The following is a 20,345-nucleotide window of genomic DNA, read 5'->3' as shown; positions in this document are numbered from 1 at the left end:
TAATGATGAGGAAATAATTTATGAAGTTTTATTTTAAAAGTAAAATCTGATTTTTTTGGGAGTAGGACTAAGGTTTGAACTCGGGGCTTCACATTTGAAAAGCAGGCACTTTACTGCTTGAACCACACCTCTGGTCCATTTTGCTTTGGTTATTTTGGAGATAAGTTCTCATGAACTATTTGCTTGGGCTGACCTTGAACTGTGGCCTTGAACTATTTGCTTGAACTGACCTCCCTATCTCAGCCTCCCAAGTAGCTAGGATTATAAACATGAGCCCAAAACACTATCTTGATAAGCTAAGAATAACCACAGAAGAAGATTGGTTCTAGAGAACTATCTGAGCAAAAGCCTATGGTCCCTAGTAAGTAATATGGGTTGTGTTTTCTTTGCACCTAGATTTATGAATTGCTATCTTATCAGTGTACATACCAAAGGAAAAAAATTCCTCATCTTCAGTTTCAATTTTAGTTCAGCACAAAAAGCTTCTGTTGTTTTCCCTTTTCTCTGAGAAGGTTTACCACCACCCCGGAATTTTTCTAAAATTTTAGCTAAGGGATATGTGATTGGATTATTCTAAGTGACTCAAAAGTTTACAACTTTTGCAATTTTGCTTAAATATGCAAAGTGCAAGCTATCTCTTTCTAATTCACAAATACAAAAACAAAACAAAACAAAAGCCACCTGTAACTGAAAGTTCATTATGAGTATAGGAGGGCTGGTGAGGGCTGCATGGAGGTGAGGAGAGACATAGGGAGAAAGTACCTGGTACCCCAGTTGATCCACCTTCTCAGACAGAGGGGGATGCTCTGAATTAGCTCTTTCTTCTCCTCTTTATTTCTCTATAACCCTCCCAAGTCTTCTCCATCAAATATACCTGTCCTAAGATCAAGTAAAAGGCAACTGATAAACCATTTAATAAGGCCTATTTAAATTGAAGTCTTTGTGATGAATAAGGTTTAGTCCCAAGACTCTCTGAAGTCTCTAAACTTGGTAGGGGAGCTCCCAGAAAGCCAATGCCTCAATAAAGTGCTGGCCCAGTGGTGAAATGCTTAGGTACCGTGGAGAACCTAGATAGAAAGGAGTTCCTTTGGGAAAGGCTTGAAATCATCTTATAAGGTGATCTTTGCCTATACTTGAATTCAGTCATCTTTAGTATTGTCTCTTAGATCATTTCAGGGGTCCTAGAATCAAAATTATTTTCATACTGGCACCAATACATTATTTGACTTTTTTACTCACTCTCTCATAAGTATACTATGGAGCTTAGTCAGAAACTATATGATGTATTGCAACACTGATATGCTTTTGTTTTAAAAATTTATCAGTTTTCATCTCAAATATGTTAGATATCAACATACATAATATACTTTACATAAAAGTTCTTTGATATTCTCAATAATGTTTTTAAACATATAGGGGTGTCTTAAGACCAAAATGTTTGAGAACTGCTGCTCTCAATTGTCTTACCTGATCCAGCACTAACTTAGCTGAGGTACCAGAAACAGCAAAACACAGGGTAGTGATTCCTACTAACTCCAAATCTGTGTTAGCTAATCAGTTAGCAAAGACTAGTATTTAAAAGCAAACCCAAAAGAGTACACATAAAAAAGTGCTTTGTGACTGATGGGGTCATGTCAAAAGGACACAGGTGGCAAACTGGAGGAGCTCCCACTGACCAGATCAGACACATCTTATTTGTGAATTTTTGGTAATCACAAAGGTTAATGGCATGGATGGAAGATAGAGAGGTGGGAGGGGCTCCACATGCAGAGAGAAAATATAAGAAGTATTGTTCATTTCCATGTTTCCCAAGAGAATACCATACATCAAATATTTAGATTTGACACTTTTAATTGTTCAGTATTTTAATACAAATATAAGAAATAATACAGAATTAAATAACACGTGAAAAGCATACTAAATATATAAATATCCAGTTCAACACTGAAAACAACTTACATTTTAATTCCTAGGTCACTGGCTAGAGACAGACAAAGCAAAAGATACTGAAAAGAACCCACTAATTTGGACTTTTAAGAATCACTATTGTTTCACTAATTAGAACAATATCTTTAGAACAAAGGGATTGTGTATTTATTCTTGCCTCTTCCCCTTTTGTGAAAAGTTAACTCACAGAAAAAGAAGCCAGGGCAGACAAAAACATATGAGTTGGCTGACTGCACAGGAAATTTCCTAATTGCTTGCTTTCATAATATTACTATACTAGACTGAATTCAGAATGACCTAAAATGGAGTCAAATTATGAGACAAACAGACAGGGAAAACATGCTTTATTTTTTTTTAAATGTGAGCTACTCTCTAAGGCTAGCAATTCTGTCTAAGAGCTATAAAAATAAGTTAAATAGGTAAGCTATAATAGCCAATGTTATTTTACAATAAATTCTGTCTATTTCCATCATGTTAAATCTCATAGACACACATGAAGAATGACAGGGAAGCCAAGGATTCTATCTAGCAAGGCTAACAATTAGCAAAACAGGAAGCAGGTAGGGCCTAGACACAAAACAATGGGGAAATACACTCATGGACCTCAGAACAAAAGGAGATGCAACATCAACTGAAGGGCGAAAGGTAGCCTCAGAAAAGTTCTTTGGCCCCTTCTGTGTTGTTCTTCTCTTTCTTTTCAGTTCTTTTCCCTTTGTTTTTTCCTTTTTTCTGGAATTCAATCAATTTTCAGAGATGCCTAGCAAATTCTCTGGTCCAATTCCTTTATATCTTGGATCAGGACATGGGGGCTCATTGAGGTAAAGTAGCTAACATAGGAATCCCACCAGTGGGAGCCTAAATCAACCTGTGAGCTGAGTGCTCCTGACTCTAAGTCCAGTGCCCTTTCAACAGCATAACACTGCATTGCTCTGCAAAATCAAGTCCTACAACAGACCTGAGAGGTAAAATGACTTCCTCTTGCAACTCAAACACTGAGTAGCTTAGATGACAGTGAAAAGTCGTGGAATTCTTAAAACATTTGCTCTTGGCTCTTTTGCTCTTTTAGGTCCCTTGAAGAATGACCCTTTTTCCTTTCACATCAGATTCAAGTAGACCAGGGAAAAACTTTCAGGGTTCTGTGTGACTCCTCTAGGGCTCTAGGTAAAAGAAAGACCAAGGTATTAACTTTGGATATATATAATTTCTGTCTTAGTATATTTTAGTAAGATAACTAACAAAAGATTAAGAAACTCAGAAATCTCCTATTGTATATTTTATTGGAAAGATAAGGAAGTAGACATTTCCAAACTAATACAATGTGATTGGACTATGACTCTCTTTAAAGGACATACATAATTCCAGAAAACATTGGATTAGCGAAATGCCTAAGACTACAAGCAAAGGGATATGTTTGAGAATGCCAAATGACCTAACAGTACCTTATTAATAAGACTATTGAGCTTGGTTTCTATGGATACTAACTTGTTGGACATCAGGGTTGGGACTGGTCATGAAGCAGATGTACAAAGGCCTTCTCAAGAGTTACTGACTTTCTAATACATAGGCTGGGTGCACTTGGGCCTCCCTATAATAAGCCATGTAAATAGCAAAATAAAGACCTAGAATTTAATCTTGGCATTTCCTCTCACTTTCTGTGTAATCTCTGGTTATTCCTTACCAGAATCTTCAAAGTTCTACGTATTTTAGACCCTGCCAATGTATTCAACATCAAGTTATCCATGGTTTATGGAAGAACCATTTTCCCTTCGAAGTGGCTCAATACTTTCAAAGACATAATGCAAATGAATTATTAGAAAAATGAAATAAAATAACAGAAATATGCTGTAGCTCATTTTTTAATATTTAGATTCAACAAACGTGAAATGACTGCCAAGTTCTTATCACAGTGTCTGTTTGTTCTCAATTTTATACTTATTTTACTTCAGATTAGCAAAAAATAGTTTTTGGATGGACAACCATCCTCAGACAGTACTTCCTAATAGGGCTATAATATCTTAAAGGCCTTTGTGCCTTAGAGCTTTCACATTTGATATTTTTTCACTAGAAACCATTCCTTCTTTCTCCCCCTCCAACTCTGACTTATTCTCTCCTTCTAGGTCTCTGCTTTAACATCATTATCTCAGAGGACCTCTCCCTAACTAACTATAAGTAAATATTTTCTCTTTCATTTTATAGTTTATATGATTTCCTTATAGACACATTCTCATGTTTGAATAGTATATCCTTTTTTGTTAGTTCACTTGTGGTTTTTCTGCCCAGTGACCTATAGTCTCCATCACAGTGACAATGTCATGTTTTGTTCCCCATAATATAACCCAGGCTAATTACAACGCACACAAATCACTTAAAATATTTCTAAAATGAATGAATGAAAAAATAACTTCTGTGAGCCTTGGTTTCATCATCTTTAAGATGGAAATAGCAGCTTCCTCATAGACTACTATGAGAATTAGATGTAATTATTTCATCTAGAATGTTTAGTCTTCTGTCCGGTGACCATCTATTTAAATATTCAGGAATGGCCTCTATTCTCTCCTTTCACCTCCAATCACATTCTCATCTCCAGTTTTCTCCTCTGAAACCTAAGCATTTTGCCCTGAGTGGTAAAACTATTCATTTTGGATTATCAATTAGCAATATACAGCACTTACAGATTTTTGTATGATCTAATTACTGACTGGAATCTAGAATAATAATCCAAATGACAACATGATTTTCTTTAGGGAGCACTAGAATAAGTTGTTTTGTTTTAGGTCTCTTAAGCCTTATTTTGAATGACTGATTGCTTGATTACACATCTGGTTCAAAAGGTTTTCCTTTTCTCTAAAATAAAGTATCTATATCAGAACTTATACCTTACCACCCTCCACCAAAAAAAGGGGGACACTCATGCTTTAAACGTAGCCCTATTGGAACAGAACCATTTTAGGATGCTTCTGAACTTCAGGATGCCTAGGGACCACTTGAAGTACTGGTGAATTTGAAAATACCCAGGACCCACTTAGAGATGAAGATTGTCCTTTTGCATAGTCCAGGAGTATCCTTTTTTATTGTATCATCTATGAACCATTGTTATGAAGGAGCAGAAATTATGCAGTATGTTTATGACATATGGAACAGAAGAGGAAGAAACTGCTTAATGAAGAGAAGAGAGAACAGCTGAGTCATAGTAAACATAGGGGAAACTAGATGAAAAACCATGAATTAGTGCTGCTGGGCAGCCTACAGCAGCTTCAGATCTACAGCCCACTCCAGCCATCTGTTCTTTCTGACATCTGTCAGGTTTAATTTCCTGAAAACCCATTCACGCACCTCCTTACGGAAACTGTCATTCTCCCCACTGATTTACACTAATTTTAGTAAATAACTGTGCTTTCTATCTTCCAACCAAAACCTACCAACCAACCAACCAACCAAACAAACAAACAAAAAAAAACTACCGAAACATTCCCTTTCTTCAAAAAGAAACAAATAACATTGTAAATATCCAAAAATCAATTTTAGGCATCACAAATTCATTTCAGTATACGCAGGCCTTTTGTACATACATTTTCCAATCCTGTCTCCCCTCTTACCTTATCTTCACATCAAATTCCCCTCAAGACTGCTACGGAAATAATTACTATGTGCTTTCCCTTCCAAATGCTCCTGCTTCTGTGTTCAAACAAATTCAGATAGTTTCTGACATCTTCCTGAAAGCCTGCCTGTTATTATCCTCTGTCATTCCCTCCATTATCTCTTTAAATTTGACACTTTTTCATCCTGTGCACACTTCATGAAAATACACATTGACAAAACCAAGACACTATGTATTTAAGAATAACAGAAACTAACATTTGCTAGAAAATTACTAAGCTGCATTAGCGCACTAAAGTGTTATTGGCTTATGCTGATGGCTAAATTGTTGGTAACTTTAAATTAAAACATTTACACCACAGAAATTGGCAAAACAACTCCATCAGTTTTCTACCAAGCTAGTTTCCCAGCATACCATTGGTCATAGCTACTTTTCTAATTGCATGCAATTAGAAACTTCAACACTTTTATGAGTTATGTACAATTATTATCCCCATCTTCCAAATGAGGAAAGAGGGGCATGAGGAGGTTAAATGATTTCTCCAATGGTAGTTAGTCAGTTAATTTGAAAAGAGCCAGGACTTAATCAAAATCACTGAGTAATTGGTCATAGATGCAAATAAAAATAATGACTGGAAAATAAATAATCTTGTATGTTTTTCATAATCACCCTTGTCAAAGTAGTTAAAATTTTAAAATTCTTGAAGTAGAAATACTATATAGAGATAAAATAATGTAGTTAACTTCTCAATTATTTCATGCAGCTTTGGTTAAGATTAAAAGAATTTCAGTTAAACAGGATGACAAGTTCCAGAGATCTACTGGACAAAATAGTGACTATACTAACAATATATTGTATACTCAAAAATGGTTGAGAGCATAGTGTCTAAGTGTTCTTCACCATGAAAAATTAGTATGTCAGGGAACAATGTGTGAATTAGCCTGATTTTTCCATTCCACAATTTATACATATAGCCAAACACTATGTTCTACATCATAGATGCACACGATTTTACTTGTCAATTTAAAAACAATAAAAATTAATAACACATACTTAAATAAAGATTAAAAAGCTGATGTATATAAGTCTCAGAGGTGTTTAGTAAAAAAAATCTTTAAAGGACTCACAACGTACAGGGCTAGCCCCTTTCTTTTTGTTGTTTAAATGTGGGAGAAAGTTGAAGAATTTACAAACCAGTAACTGCAGACACTTTTAGATCTAGGAACATTGATCAGTCATAGTGAAATTCTGTCTTATTTGTTTGCTAACAAGGATAAGAAGTTCCCTTGTGTTGCTCTCCTGTCCACAGAAGTTTCCATTAATTGTCTCTCATGACACTGAGGATAGAACACTGATTTATGATTTTTGCAAAACTCTTCTTTGTATTACAAAAACTCACTTGTTCATTATTTGCTAGGGAAAATTGTTTTTATAACATGATTGTTATAGAGACTAAATTTATTTACATAAACTGTACTAAGCACCCTAAGGATTTTTTTTCCCAATTTTTCTACATGACATAGGTTAGCTCTGTTTTTTTTTTTTTTAAAGAACTGTTAGTGAAAGAACTGCTTTAATGTATATAGGCTTTTATAATCAATATGGGTCTATAGGTAGGGATTTTAAAGAATTCTAAGAGTGATATGGGAAATATTGGGGGCCTAAAAGTTGTAATAGCCTCATAATATGATTCTGCAAGTATGGAGGGACCCAGAAATCCCATTTTATTTAGTTATAGTAAATGGGGAGAGACCATTTGGGCATGCCTGATATCACTGCATACAATAACTATAGTTTCCCTACATTGATTTCCTATATAGAATATAGTGAACTTAATTATGACTAAGATATTTTAAAAAGTCAGAATGACCTGCTTCTATGAGGGGGGTGTAAGTAGAGAGAAGAAAATGCAGAAGAATTGAGATTCCAATTTAGAGAATTTTTTTGTAACGTTACAGTTAGTGATGATGAGTACAAGAAAACAGAAGTTAAACATTTGTGTTATAGGCTTGAGAGACAAAATATAACCTTGAAAAATCAAGTCTTGCTTTGTTGGAAGGAGAAGGAATGTGAAAGAGAATGCCAAAGTGATGTGTTCAGAGGTTCTGACCTGGTTCTGATGGTCTTTGATAAATATTATGGAATTACAGACACAGAATGTTTGCACTTGCTGCCCCTTTACCCAGTTCACTATCATCCCTCTCTTAGCATTTGTGGGAGCATAATAATGGTGCTCCACAAGGTCCACATTTAATTCCAAGAACCTGTGAATATGTCACCTTTCATGGCAAAAGAGATTTTGTTCATGTGATTAAATTAAAAATCTAGTAATGGAGAGACTATTTTAGATTACACAGGTGGGCCCAATATAAACACAAGGATCCTTACAATGGAAAGAAGGATGCAGGAGAGTCCAAGTTAGAGTGATTCAATATGAGAAAGACCTAACTAGCCATTGCTAGCTTTGAAGGCAGAAGGCAAGAATTGTGGGCAATCTCTAATAGCTGGATAAAGAAAGAAAATGGATTCTCTCCTACAGCACCCAGAATAGATTATGGTCCTGTAGGCACCTTGATTTTAGGTCAGTGAGAACCATATTGGACTTTTAACTTTCAGAACTGTAATATAATAAACTTGTGATGCTGTGAGGAGCTAAGTTTGTGCTAATTTAATAAAAAAAATGCAGAATATTAATCCAGCATTTGCAGCGTTTCCTCTTCAGTTAAGCCATGTTGTATATTTTTAAATGTAATGTTTTCCATTTAAAATATTGTAACGTTTGCTTCTCTAATAGTATGGACTAAAAGCTTGGAAGGATCTGTTCAGAGCCAAGTTTATTGGTATGGATATGATTATACTGATGAAATTCATAGCAACTCCAAACAATGCAACTGATGATAGATACTTGGTAAAGGATATAAGCTAAAATTTGAAAGCAACAATGATGCAGGACTATTCAGCTGGAAGATTTTCTCATCCTTCTTGTTTTTTCATTAATTTGTCTCACAAATGATACTATTCCTGATGGCTAATCTCCTTAAATACAAGGGAAGGAGTGTCCCATTTAAGAACCAAGCTGGTGTTTATCTGCTGGGTAGAGGCAGAAATATTTTGATGCTTGGAGGTGTTCCAACCATAGAATGAAATTCAAAATTTAGGCCACTTAAGCCAATATGGGTTTAGGTGTTAAAAGAACAGCTCCAGGTAAGAATGTCCAGGCTTTAAGGTTTGTTAGTTAAGAACTTTGTGATAAAATTATGCCATGTCATTTTTGGCATGATGAGGGACATTTGTACACATTCAAAAATTGTAAAGTTGTAAATGTTTTTGAGAAAGACAACCTTGTGGAGTGCAAGATTTCACCTGGCAAGGCTAACCTGAGCAGTACAATAAAGGTTCCCCTTCCTTCCTGGAACTATGGGGATACTGGTGGGGGTTGGGGTAAGATAACCACTCATTTGGCCTTTGTCTGAGAAGGATGGGAACAATTTTTTAGCAAAGGAAAGATTCTTATTGTTATAGGAACAAATATTCTTTTTATTGTCCTTCCAAATAAATACCAATTTTGCAATCACCTATTGTTTGTTGAACGCCTTTGTTGCTTGATATAGTACTAAGTTCAAAATAGGAAAAAGTGCCATGCTCCCACCCAGGAACTAGTGTTTTACTAACATTCATATTGTTGTATTGCCAAGAGCCCATTCATGGGTCAGGTTATTGTGACATGCAGGAAATCAACTTAGAGATGACGAAAAATAAACTTCTACATGGAATAGCTACTACTTGAAGAAAAAGTAAAGCTTAGCATATGCATTTCACATGATTATCTAAATTTTCTATTGTTTTCCAAATGAGTCCTGAATTAACCAAAGAAAATAGCTACTCAAAATAGAGTTCTCAAAATTAGGTTATGATGATCTGCTCAAAGGGAATTTCTTTAATTGTGTCTGAGAAACATGTAATCATTTGTGGGTTGACTAATGAGAAATAAGACATTATTCTCAACCTCGAATTTAACTTCATTGTGCTATATGGAGAAGGCATGGATTTATGACATCATTGAGTTTTAATAGAAAGAACTACTATGAAGTAGTAGAAATTTTCCCTTGGAAATTTTAGTTCTTTTTCACTTTCTATTTAAGTAATAAAGTATTGTATTCATAAAAGAAAAAATCACATTCTCTGAGCTCTTATTACTCTTTTGGGGGTAGTCTTCAGGGAAATAACTGTGATGATCCCATCAGAAATGGTGCAGAGAAATGGCCTACTAACGCTTCATCTCTTCCTCCAGAGTGCAGCTTTACAGCTGAAAAACATAGCACACAATGCTCCTCTCTCGTACAAAATTGCAAGAAAAGTAAGGGGAACCTAACTTCCACGTGAAGACAGCATCTGTCACTACACATTACCCTTCTCTGTAGGAAATATTGATTTGCTTACACTTTGTGGACAATGAATAGTGGGTTTATTTGGGACGTCTTATTTTGGATTAAGAGCCCAAATAAACTTTGTTCTGGTCATTTATCAAAGAGTCTTTGCTCACACTCAACAAATTCATCTTTCTCCTTCTCTTTACCTCATGACAAACTCTGAACATGCACACACACACACACACACACGATCAGTTCCACTTTCTCACTTCATCATTTATGTTCACATCAACATTTTTAAGTCACTGGGTTCAGAACCCTGATGTTGGTTTTGTCTGCTGTTTCACTACCCATTCAAAAGTTTTATGTTTTCAAAAAAAAGATGAAAATAGAAGTAAAAGGAAGGAAAATGGTAGGTTAATACATAGGACTAGTCCCCTTTCTCACAAGTTAATCACCAGAATTTATTACTTGAAGAAATAAAAAGTGCCACTGTATTTTATGACTTTCTTCCCTTCCTCAAAATTTTGTGTATAACTTAAGGTTTTGGTTTTAATAAACCAGTATTCTTCTGGCTTTGAGCATTGAAGCTTCTTTCCAGCATAATTGACACTTGTTTTCACTAGCTATAACTGCATGGAATTATATTCTCTTTGGCTGTGAAATTTTTTAAATCAGTCAAAAACCAACTCATTCAAAATATGTCCCCTTACCATTCAGAAAAATTGACTGAATTGGCTATATGTCAGGAATATGTCATTGACAAATGGTAATCTTATTGTTTACAGGAGTCAACACAAGTTGGGGTGTCAATTTCATAATAAGAAAAAGCTTGGGCACAGAGATAAACTGGTTCTTTTCAAGAATTAGAGAAGGCATTGAATGATTATATTTCCCAGAAAATTCAATACTTACTTAATGAACACAGGGCTGTTGATTTGCAAATATCCCTGTGGATAGTCTCTAGTGGAATTTACTTTAGGCTTGAATATATTGTACTGTAAGACTTGTCCAAAAGGGACATTTTTAAATGAATTTAAATACTTTGTACTTTCTATTTGCATTTTCTGAAAGAATAGCACAGTAAGCACAGATTAAAATGAAGGCAATTGGCAACAATAGATTCTTTCAAGATAGGCCTCTAGTGCATTAGTAATCATTGGGAAGAACAATTCTGGAAGAGGTCAGGAGTCCTAGCCTGCTACAAGTTGCTATGTGATCTTAGGGAAGGAAGTTACTTCCTTCTCTGGACTTCAATTTCCTAACTGAAAAAGTGAAATGTTTGGATAAGCTAAAAGCAAAGAGACTCTGCCTTTGATATTCTGTGGAACACTTAGGTGTTCTAAGGGCTTTATGTTTCTGTGCAATAAAATTATCTGATCTATAATCTCTTCTCCCAGACAACAAATTGCTTTATTTACTTTTGCAAAAGGGCCAGTGACTTCAGATTTGCTGTTTATTTTGTAAATGCACAAGAATTAATCCAGTGTTTGCATAAAACTTATATAAAATAAAGTGGTCGAAAACCTAGAACATGAAAAATATACTATATGAAACATAAAATGAAAAGGGAAATAAGGTAGTATTTGAGGGAGATTTCCAATCAACATAATAACACTCAAAACCAAAATTTTTCTGCCTTGACCCCTGACCTTCAGTCATCTGAGATAGAGGAAACTCCCATATTACCCCTTCACCCTAGGAAATTCCCATTTCATATAACATAAACTGTAACTCTGTACTCAGTCCAGTAACTTGAAACCAAAGAAACCAAAAGAAATTTAATTCTCTGACTTACTTCTCTCATTTTATGGCATCTCCTATTTTATAAGGCCTCCTAATGTCTTAAATGTGGCATTTATGAGGTAGTGAATTTACAATAGGAGAAAAGGATTTTGAAAAATTACTTTGGAAATCTATCCATCCTACCTTCATTCATTCATTCGTTCAATAAATTAACATTTATTGAGTTCCTGATATATGTAAGATGCTGTGATAGATGTAGGGATAACGAAAAATTTACAGCCAGAAGGGCAGAATGACATGACACAATGACTAAGTGTGGATCACCTGTATGTTGCCGATAGTGTTTGAGACATCATGGGAGTATAACATAGGAAGTGCTATTTAATGAGTGATCATATTGGACAATTTCACAGTCTCTTAAATGGGCAGCTGGCTTGTGGAATGCTGTAAAAAGAGAAAAGATTGTCCTTATTAACAGGTAGAGAGGACCCTGTATGGGTGCCAGACTTCTTTCTTTGGTTTTGCCAACAAGTGATGCCACTGTGATCCAATAAACATTTTTCATTTGTTTTCATAAACCCTTACTGTCAACTTATAAAATAAGTAAGCATCAAACTATCTTAGCAAATGAAAAAGAGAAAGGTCCAATTGCAAGAAAATGACCTTGATGCATTTTAAAAAAGCACCAACCTTTATGTATTTTGCAAACACCAAGCAAAGCACCATTGAGAGCCCCCTATTTATATCTTCAATAACCCCCAAATTAACATTAAAAACTAAGTTGTTTCATACTTTGCACTTCCTATGATAACTTACCTCGGTCCTGATTCCGGTGACGTTTCCAGTATAATAGGATTGAGATTAAGACCAGAAGAATTATGAGTGAAACAATGCTTAACAACAGAGGAACAGAAAACCAAAAGCCTGTGGATATTGAAGGGAGAAAAAGAAAAATAGAGTCACAAGAGGAAGCTATTGAGGCAAAAAGTGATAAAGCACCAGTTACAAAGAGTTTTACTAGATTTGAGCTTTCAGTTAAGACTATCCTTAAATATATACTGACCAAGGTTATATTCATGACTTCACATGATTTTAATAATATTTAGTGACATTAGTAATAGCTAATGTGTTTTTTGCAGTCACTACATAAGAGGATCTTTGTATGTGTTAGGTCATTTAATGCTCATTTAATCCTCTTAATCGAAGAGTTAGCTATTATCTAACAGATTTAAAAACAAACAAACAAACAAACAAACTGAGGCTCAGAGAAGCTAAGTGAGCTCCAGTCAGGGAAGTAAATATAGAGCCAGGGCTTAGTCAAAAGTCTGTTTGCCTCCAAAGCACATATTCTTTACCATGTTTTCCATTAAGGTAATGTGAATTTATTGAAGAAGTTTTGAAAAAACATTCAGAAGTATAAAGGAAAAATATCATGAACCTCATGATCTCAATCCAGAATTTCAGTGCTTTTATTGCATTTCTTGTAATCAATATCTTACTTATTAAATCTCTTTCCAGGAATCAATAAATGCAACTTGGCTAAGAATCAGCTTTGTAAGACAAAGCAAAGGAGGAGCTCCTTGACACAGAAGTGTCCAGCAGCTATGGCATAATGGCATTTACTACAACCCAATTTAACTGAGAACCTTCAGACAGGACTTGCCTATTTTTTATAGTTTCAGTGCTTTCCGTAATACTTTCAGCATGATAGGTATTTAGTAAATGTTCACAGGATAAACAAACGTTATACAAACAATATTAAACATTTAAGTGACGTGAGCTAAATTTAGCGTTCCTGGAAAAGATATTTCCTTTTTGGGCTCTTGTGTTTCAGGGAAATTTGCCCTTTGCCTTGGCTGAATCTGAGCAAGGCTCTCTTCACAAATATTTAAACATAATACTGCCTGCCTTTTGACCAAAGTTACCTAAATATCCATTTTCTGACTAGTCTGAGTTTCTGACAGAACACAGAAATACCTACAGGAGATTTTCCTTGGAAAAAATACCCTCCAAAAATAGCAGCAATATTTTTGGGAGGCTTATTACTGAATGCTTCATTAAGAAAGAGTCATTGCTTCAAACTACATAGAGTGGCTGACATCACCACAATTTCTTATCTCTAAAATCACTGTGCTCTTTATTCTCTCATGCGCAATTCTCACGTCTATGTGGCCCAGAGACAGCAGTTTAGAAGGAAACATAGTAGAGCAAAGGGGACTTGAATGGGAGGCGGTTGTCTTACAAGAGTGATGAAGACACTTCAGATCTGCCCTTTCCCAGTGTGAACTATACACGGATTCCATTACAGTTGTTGCATCATCCAGGAAACCTCCCCATTCCCCCCAGGTTGAGGTGATGCCTGGCCTTCCTCACCTTCAACCCTTCCATTTCACATGTGAGTTTACAATTAACAATTTAAACATGCAAGTTTGCAATTGACCAGATACTTTTCTAAGTATTTTGCTGGTGCTTTGAGAAAGGGTCTGGCCATGTAGCCCAGGCTGGCTTCTAACTTTAGATCCTATTGCTTCAGCATCCTGAGTGCTGGGATTATAGATGGGAATCACCAAACCTGGTTCAGATGCTTTTCTGTATTCTCTAGTAAACTAGAAGTTCTCTGAATGTATGTACTGCGTACTTGCTTGCAGTTGTATTTTTTGCTTTCAATACAAAGGCAAACAACAGACACTCAACAGTTAATCTGAGCAGACTGTAGTAAATAAATGAATGACTATCACTAACTGCATTTAGTATGTGGCCAATGTGCTATATCACATTTACCAAAGTGCAGTAGTAGCTTTTATGTGTGATTTTACTTTCCATAATTTTAGTTATCCATGGTCAATTGTGGTCCAACAAGATTAAAAAGGAAATTCCAGAAATAATTCATAAATTTTAAATTATATGCCATTTAAAGTAGTGTGATGATATCTCTTATTATCTTATCCCATCCCACCTAGGATGTAAATCATGGGTTTGTTCAGCATAACCACATTGTACATGCTATGTGCCTGGTACTCAGTAGCTTACTTGGTTATCAGATCATTATCACAGTGCTTGTGTTCAAATAACTCTTTTATGTTAATGAATAATGGATTCAACACACACGTTTATTAGAGAACATTGTTAAATTGTATTTTCCTATTAGTGTTTGTTGTTAACGTTTTATGTCTAATCTAGAAAGTCAACTTAATTACATGTATGTGTATGCCTATATGAAAAATAAAGGATATATGGGTCCTGATATTATATACACTTTCAGGTGTCCATTGAAGGGTCTTAAGAATGTATCTTTTGTTAATAAAGGAAGACTACTACAAAACTTGTTTTATTTGCTTCCTCAACTTTGTTTCTTTTCATACTTACCCCTTTTTCTCCCTAATTATTGTATTTAATGAGAAGCTAAAAGTCTCTAAAGAACATTTTCACCTTCCAGGTGGGTATGCAGAGATGCAACAATAGCCACCTCTGCTCACCTTCTCTTACCTTTGCTCAGAGTTTCCTTGTAGTTGGTCACAGTCCCCAGGTGCAACACCTGGCAGATCACTTCCTTTCCCACCTGACTCTTGGGGTCTTTGACCCGGAGGATACTGGTAACAGATGTGGTCCCATTGGGATGCGACAGACTCTCAGTGCTATTCTCAATCCCTGACCCAGCGACCTTCCAGGCGATCATAGGGGCTGGGCGGGCAGTGGCAGAGCAAGTGATATTTAGGTGGTCTTCAAAGAAATTGTAGTAAAGGAATACTATGGGCTGTACTGGGACAAAAAAATATGATCTGCCATCAGTTAAGCACCTGATCTGAGTTTTGTATTCTTCTTACAAAGATGGGAGACAGATCCTTACAGAAAGATGGGGGGTGGGGTGGGGTGGGGGACAGGGGTACAGATAAACTGGCACATCCTACCCCACTCTGGGGCCTTCCCAGTTCTTCCTGTGACTCATTCTTTGACCTGCAGGATGGAAAGCAGCCTGGTCCAAACCTCTGATAAGAAAGTACCTGTCTGTAGTTTGTCTCTACCAGAATTGGCCAGATGGATAGAGGTATTAAGAAGTCAGATGATATCCTTCTCTCCCAAACAGTTATTTTGTCCTCCTCTTCAGGAGCAATTCAACACCTTTGCCTTCTTTTTGGTATTAGTCTCAAATAGCTTAAAAGCAATCCCCAACTGCACCTCTATGCATATCACTTGCAACCATCAGAAGCAGTGAGGTAAGTATGGAACAGCATACACAGTAATAGTCATCTTCTTCTTAAAGCTGGACAAGTAAGTGAGATCCAAAGAGGAAATGTGGAAAATCTCCAGTTGATAGATTTACTCAAAATGCAAACTAGGAATTCATATCCCATAACCAGAAAAGTCAATGAATGACCATTAGAAAGATTTTGAAGATCACCTGGTAGAGTTAATTAGCTTATGGGTAAAATATATAATTTTCAGGCCTGCTGTAGATTGTTCCATTTTCAAAGTTCTCTAACTGTTGACTTAATTTTCATTGGAATGCAGAGTTTATCTCTTCCAAGAAGTACAGACGGTACTTTTTGTGTTTGGCTTTTGAAACCCACAAGATAATTAGAGAGCATTGGTAAACAAAAAATGATATTTGATTTTAGATTTAACAAGTGGGTAGATGGCAGTATCTGGGGAATGCACAGCTATACAATTGTGGCTTTGGGGTATCAAAGAATAGCACAGATGGAAGCTATCAGGTAAAGTCTGGTTTTCAGGGGAAAAGTAATACAAAAGATTATGGGTAGGAGAAAGAAAGATGAAAGAAATGAGGAAAATACGACTTTCGAAGGAAAACAAAGAATGAAATAGAAAGAGGGGAGAGAGGATGAAAATGAGGGATGAAAGGTAGGCAGAGAGACAGACAGAAAATGAATGAAGTGAAATCAAGATGAAAGCCTGATATAAGATTCTACAGAGAGGACACATCATAGGTAAAGTAAGTGAAAGAGACTGTGTTTGATGCTGTCATATCTCCCTTGCTTTCTTACCAACTAATCTCCTTTTCTACCATGGCCAATATTCTCACATGCTTAACATCTTGCTTTAATGTTCCTAACAACCCTAAGTTTGTCTTATCCCTTTCCAAACCACCATCAAGTATGCCATGCTCCAAAAGTAATCCATATTCCTACTCCTAATCCTTCATCTCAGCTGTGTCAGAAAGAAGAGAGGAATCTCATCAAACTAAGCCTATTGGATATTAAAAGAATGTTTATGATCCAATTATATCCCTAGTTGGCATCATTTCTGTATAATGAGCCTCTGTTGAATGCACCCTTACTAATCCTGAAACAGCTACCTTGAAGCAAAACAACAAGACCACTATGACCAGTTCCAGGTTAGCCCACTGTGACTCTGTCCTTAGGTCCAGAAAGTTAAAGCTGTAAGGGACTCTAGAAATAATCTTTTGTATACTTATTTCCAAAGAAACTCAGATGCAGAGAGTGGACAGGACACTTCTAGGGTTACATGACTGCTAATAGTAAAGCCAAGTGTAAATCAAGTCATTGTTACTGGAGAACTTGTTGCCTTCATCATTGTCCTCAATGTTGTTGACAACAAGACACTCACAGAAAAGGCAGTTCCAGTCAGAACTCAGTGTAGAACCATGAACACTCTAAAAACGGTAACAACGGCTACAGTAGACATGACAGCCTAATCTTCCAGCAAACATTTCTGTGATTAGGAAACTGAAAAACTAGGCACTATAATGTTCCAAACATTCTTAGAAATATGATATATTTTCAGAGATTCTCACCATAGAGGGTGAGGCAGGCTGTTCCTGAGATCTTCCCAGAACCAAACATATTGAAGAGACACATGTAACACCCCTCATCCTCCAATGTTGTATTCCAGAAGGTAATGGCTGAGTTCCGGAGTCCCAGCTCAGTGATGTTGACCCTGTCCTTATAGGCAGGCTGGACCACAACCCCATGGTTCTTGCTGTAAGTAATCATGTTTTCTGGGCTTACAGCTTTCTTTTTCTGCCATGTCACAATCAAGGCTTCCTGGGAAGTTTGTAGAGAACATCGTAAGGATGCAGGTGTATTCAGCAGCTCTCTTTCATCCTGGGTCACCACTTCCACTACGGAACCATGAAAGAACATTTGTATTTTAAAACTTTAATACATACATAAATACATGCAGGAAAACATATACATTTTCCTAGTAACAAATACAATGTATGTTGAAAGTCAAACAGAGAAAATGGAAAGAAGAAACCAAAATTTATTTACATACCTATATGCTGGTAGAGAAATATATGTTTGTTCAATCTTTAAAAGTAGAGTAGCAGAATATTATAAGAAAGAAAATGCTCGACCAGAAATTGTGAGAAATCCTTGTAAGCTAGAAAATAAGTAGAATGAGATTGAAGATGACAACTACCAGGCAGGTTAGAAGGGTCATTGAATGTGTTCATGCTTAGAAAGTTAGAAGCCAAGAGCAAGAAAGGGCTATAGCACACCAGGCAAAAGAATTAGCTTAAGTAAAGAAGATGGAGCAGCTATAAACATTACACACATGCACACACACACACACACACACACAGACTCTGCAAAGGAGCGTGTGTACTCCAGAGGTATCTGCATCCAGAAAGCAGAAGTTGAATATAGGCACATAAGGTAAACAGATATGCAAGACAGTGCTCTAGGAGGTTTGTAGTTCCTTGAAGCTTTGATACCCCATTGACAAACTATGCACGCTCCATTTTCATTGAATGTTATGACAATAATTTCTTCTCCTCTGCAATGCTGACCACTTATACTATGACAAATGATTTAATGGGAGACCTCTGTAATAACAAATAGCCAAACATTTGAGAAAGTGAATACAATGGAAGTAGGATAATAAACACTACAAACCCAAGAACTCATATCAAATGAACAGAGATATCATCAATCAAAAAATACTTTGTCTGAATAAATAAGACACAATTACAAATAGTAGAAATCAGATACTTGGAAAGTGAGAAATACAAAATCCCAACATATTGATCAATTTAGCAAAATGAATGAATTTACTAGAGTAAATTAGTAGGCAGAAAGGTCAGCCCATGGCATTCTCTCAGAACGTATCAGGAAAGGATGAGAATATGAAAGGGATTAAAGAAAAACTCAATGAGTAGGCTTAACTATTCCAACATCAGTCTCTCTTCAACCAAGGAGAGAAAAGGGAGAACGGAAGACAAAGCTCTATAAGGAGAAACAATTATTTTTCAAAATGAGGAAAGGATCATTCCAAAGAAGATATATTAATCAAAAATCCTGACATACCTGGCAACCTAATTCTGAAATGTATAAAGCAAAAACTAATAAAGTTACAAATAAGCATTTGTAGATCCACAACTATGACAGGAGAGCTTTATATATATATAGATAGATAGATAGATATATCAGAATCCTCAATTCCATACATCAAAAAAATCATTAAAGCAAAAAGCCTCAAATATAAAGACATTGAAAATTTGATAAAATAGACACATATACCTTCTATATTTAATTTAAATATTTAACATTCATATATACCCTATATATTTTATGTGTATGTGTGTATATTACTCATATATACACCATATTACTCAAAGAGAGAATTATAATCTTTTCAAAATACTCCAAATATTTTACAAAATTGAACTTAAATTGGCTACAAAACTTTGCTACTCCAAGGCCTTAAACACTGTCCACAGTGCAATAAAATCAGAAATTTTCACACGTCTCTTAACTCTTTATTTATACCAGAAATCATAGACTGTTATGATGAATTATTATAATTAAATGACAATAGAGCGTATGTCAAAAAATTTGTGGAAATGGGTAAAACAGTTCTTAGAGGAACAAATTTAAACTTAATTACACTTATTAGAAAAAGAGAGATTGAAAAATGAATACAATGTTTTTATATTCAAACCTCCTATTCCCCTTCTAAAATATAGAAGTGAATTATGATGACAACAATACAATCTAATGAACAGATACACAAAATGCAGATGATACAAAACACCAAATTTTGTTCTTTAAAGTTAACAAAATAGATGAATTATTGGTAAGTATAAGTACAAAAAGAAAGTCTATACAAATGATACCCCAACAGTACTGGGGACAGAAAATGGGCAAACCAACAGAGACACCCTGGGACCCTGTGTGTTGGATGGCCTGTGATTTATTGACTGGCACTCTTGGAAGACAAGAGAGGTTCTGGGTGCAATGCCTGTTGAGGCTGAGATTTCTAGACAGCTTGTTGAGATTTTGCAGAGCAGAGACTTGAAGAAACTGTTGCTTTTAGAATCCAGAGTAGAAGAAAAAGGATCAAAATGAGGGTTCAAATCTTGGGTGATTTTTTTAATGGTTACTCTTCTTGACAGTGTTACTTTGTGGAAATTTTCAAATCTTTGCTGCTTGTGTGGAATCCACTTAGATTTTCCAGTTAGCTGGTAAATCCAGTGGTGGGTGGGTACTGTGAACCAGGGCGGTAGGTGGGCATGAAGTCTGCTCATCCCTCACCAGCACCATCTTCCCCTTTTGCCAGAGACCAATGGTGACCAACACCACACTAAATGGATTAAAAAGGAAGGCACAGCAAAAAGTGGAAAAGAGCTAGCAGGACTTAGAAATTCAGGTAAGTAGATAGCACAGGCACATCTCTTACACAATAGAAACTGTGAACTTTGT

General features: G+C 35.9%; 1 protein-coding gene across 5 annotated transcripts in view; it reads right to left on the bottom strand.

The window, feature by feature from the left end:
• Positions 1-20,345, bottom strand: part of LOC109685419 (OX-2 membrane glycoprotein) — a 47,390-nt gene that overhangs the window by 19,280 nt on the left and 7,765 nt on the right. For 2 of the 5 annotated variants that reach the window (XM_074073114.1, XM_074073116.1), the window contains 5 exons: positions 17,435-17,761; positions 15,148-15,420; positions 12,478-12,585; positions 11,986-12,105; positions 1,834-3,104 (listed from right to left, as the gene is read on the bottom strand). In XM_074073114.1, the coding sequence (XP_073929215.1) occupies positions 12,014-12,105; positions 12,478-12,585; positions 15,148-15,420; positions 17,435-17,761 (800 nt within the window). In that variant the 3' untranslated portion in view covers positions 1,834-3,104; positions 11,986-12,013. Of the gene's footprint in view, positions 1-1,833; positions 3,105-11,985; positions 12,106-12,477; positions 12,586-15,147; positions 15,421-17,434; positions 17,762-20,345 lie in introns of those variants that run through there. The other 3 variants (XM_074073117.1, XM_020162264.2, XM_074073115.1) reach the window with 3 other exon arrangements.

This window comes from Castor canadensis, chromosome 5, assembly GCF_047511655.1.
Source record: "Castor canadensis chromosome 5, mCasCan1.hap1v2, whole genome shotgun sequence".
NCBI classification, from domain to species: domain Eukaryota; kingdom Metazoa; phylum Chordata; class Mammalia; order Rodentia; family Castoridae; genus Castor; species Castor canadensis.
The sequence above is the reverse complement of the archived record's forward strand: the minus strand, read 5'-3'. Positions and strand labels throughout refer to the sequence as shown.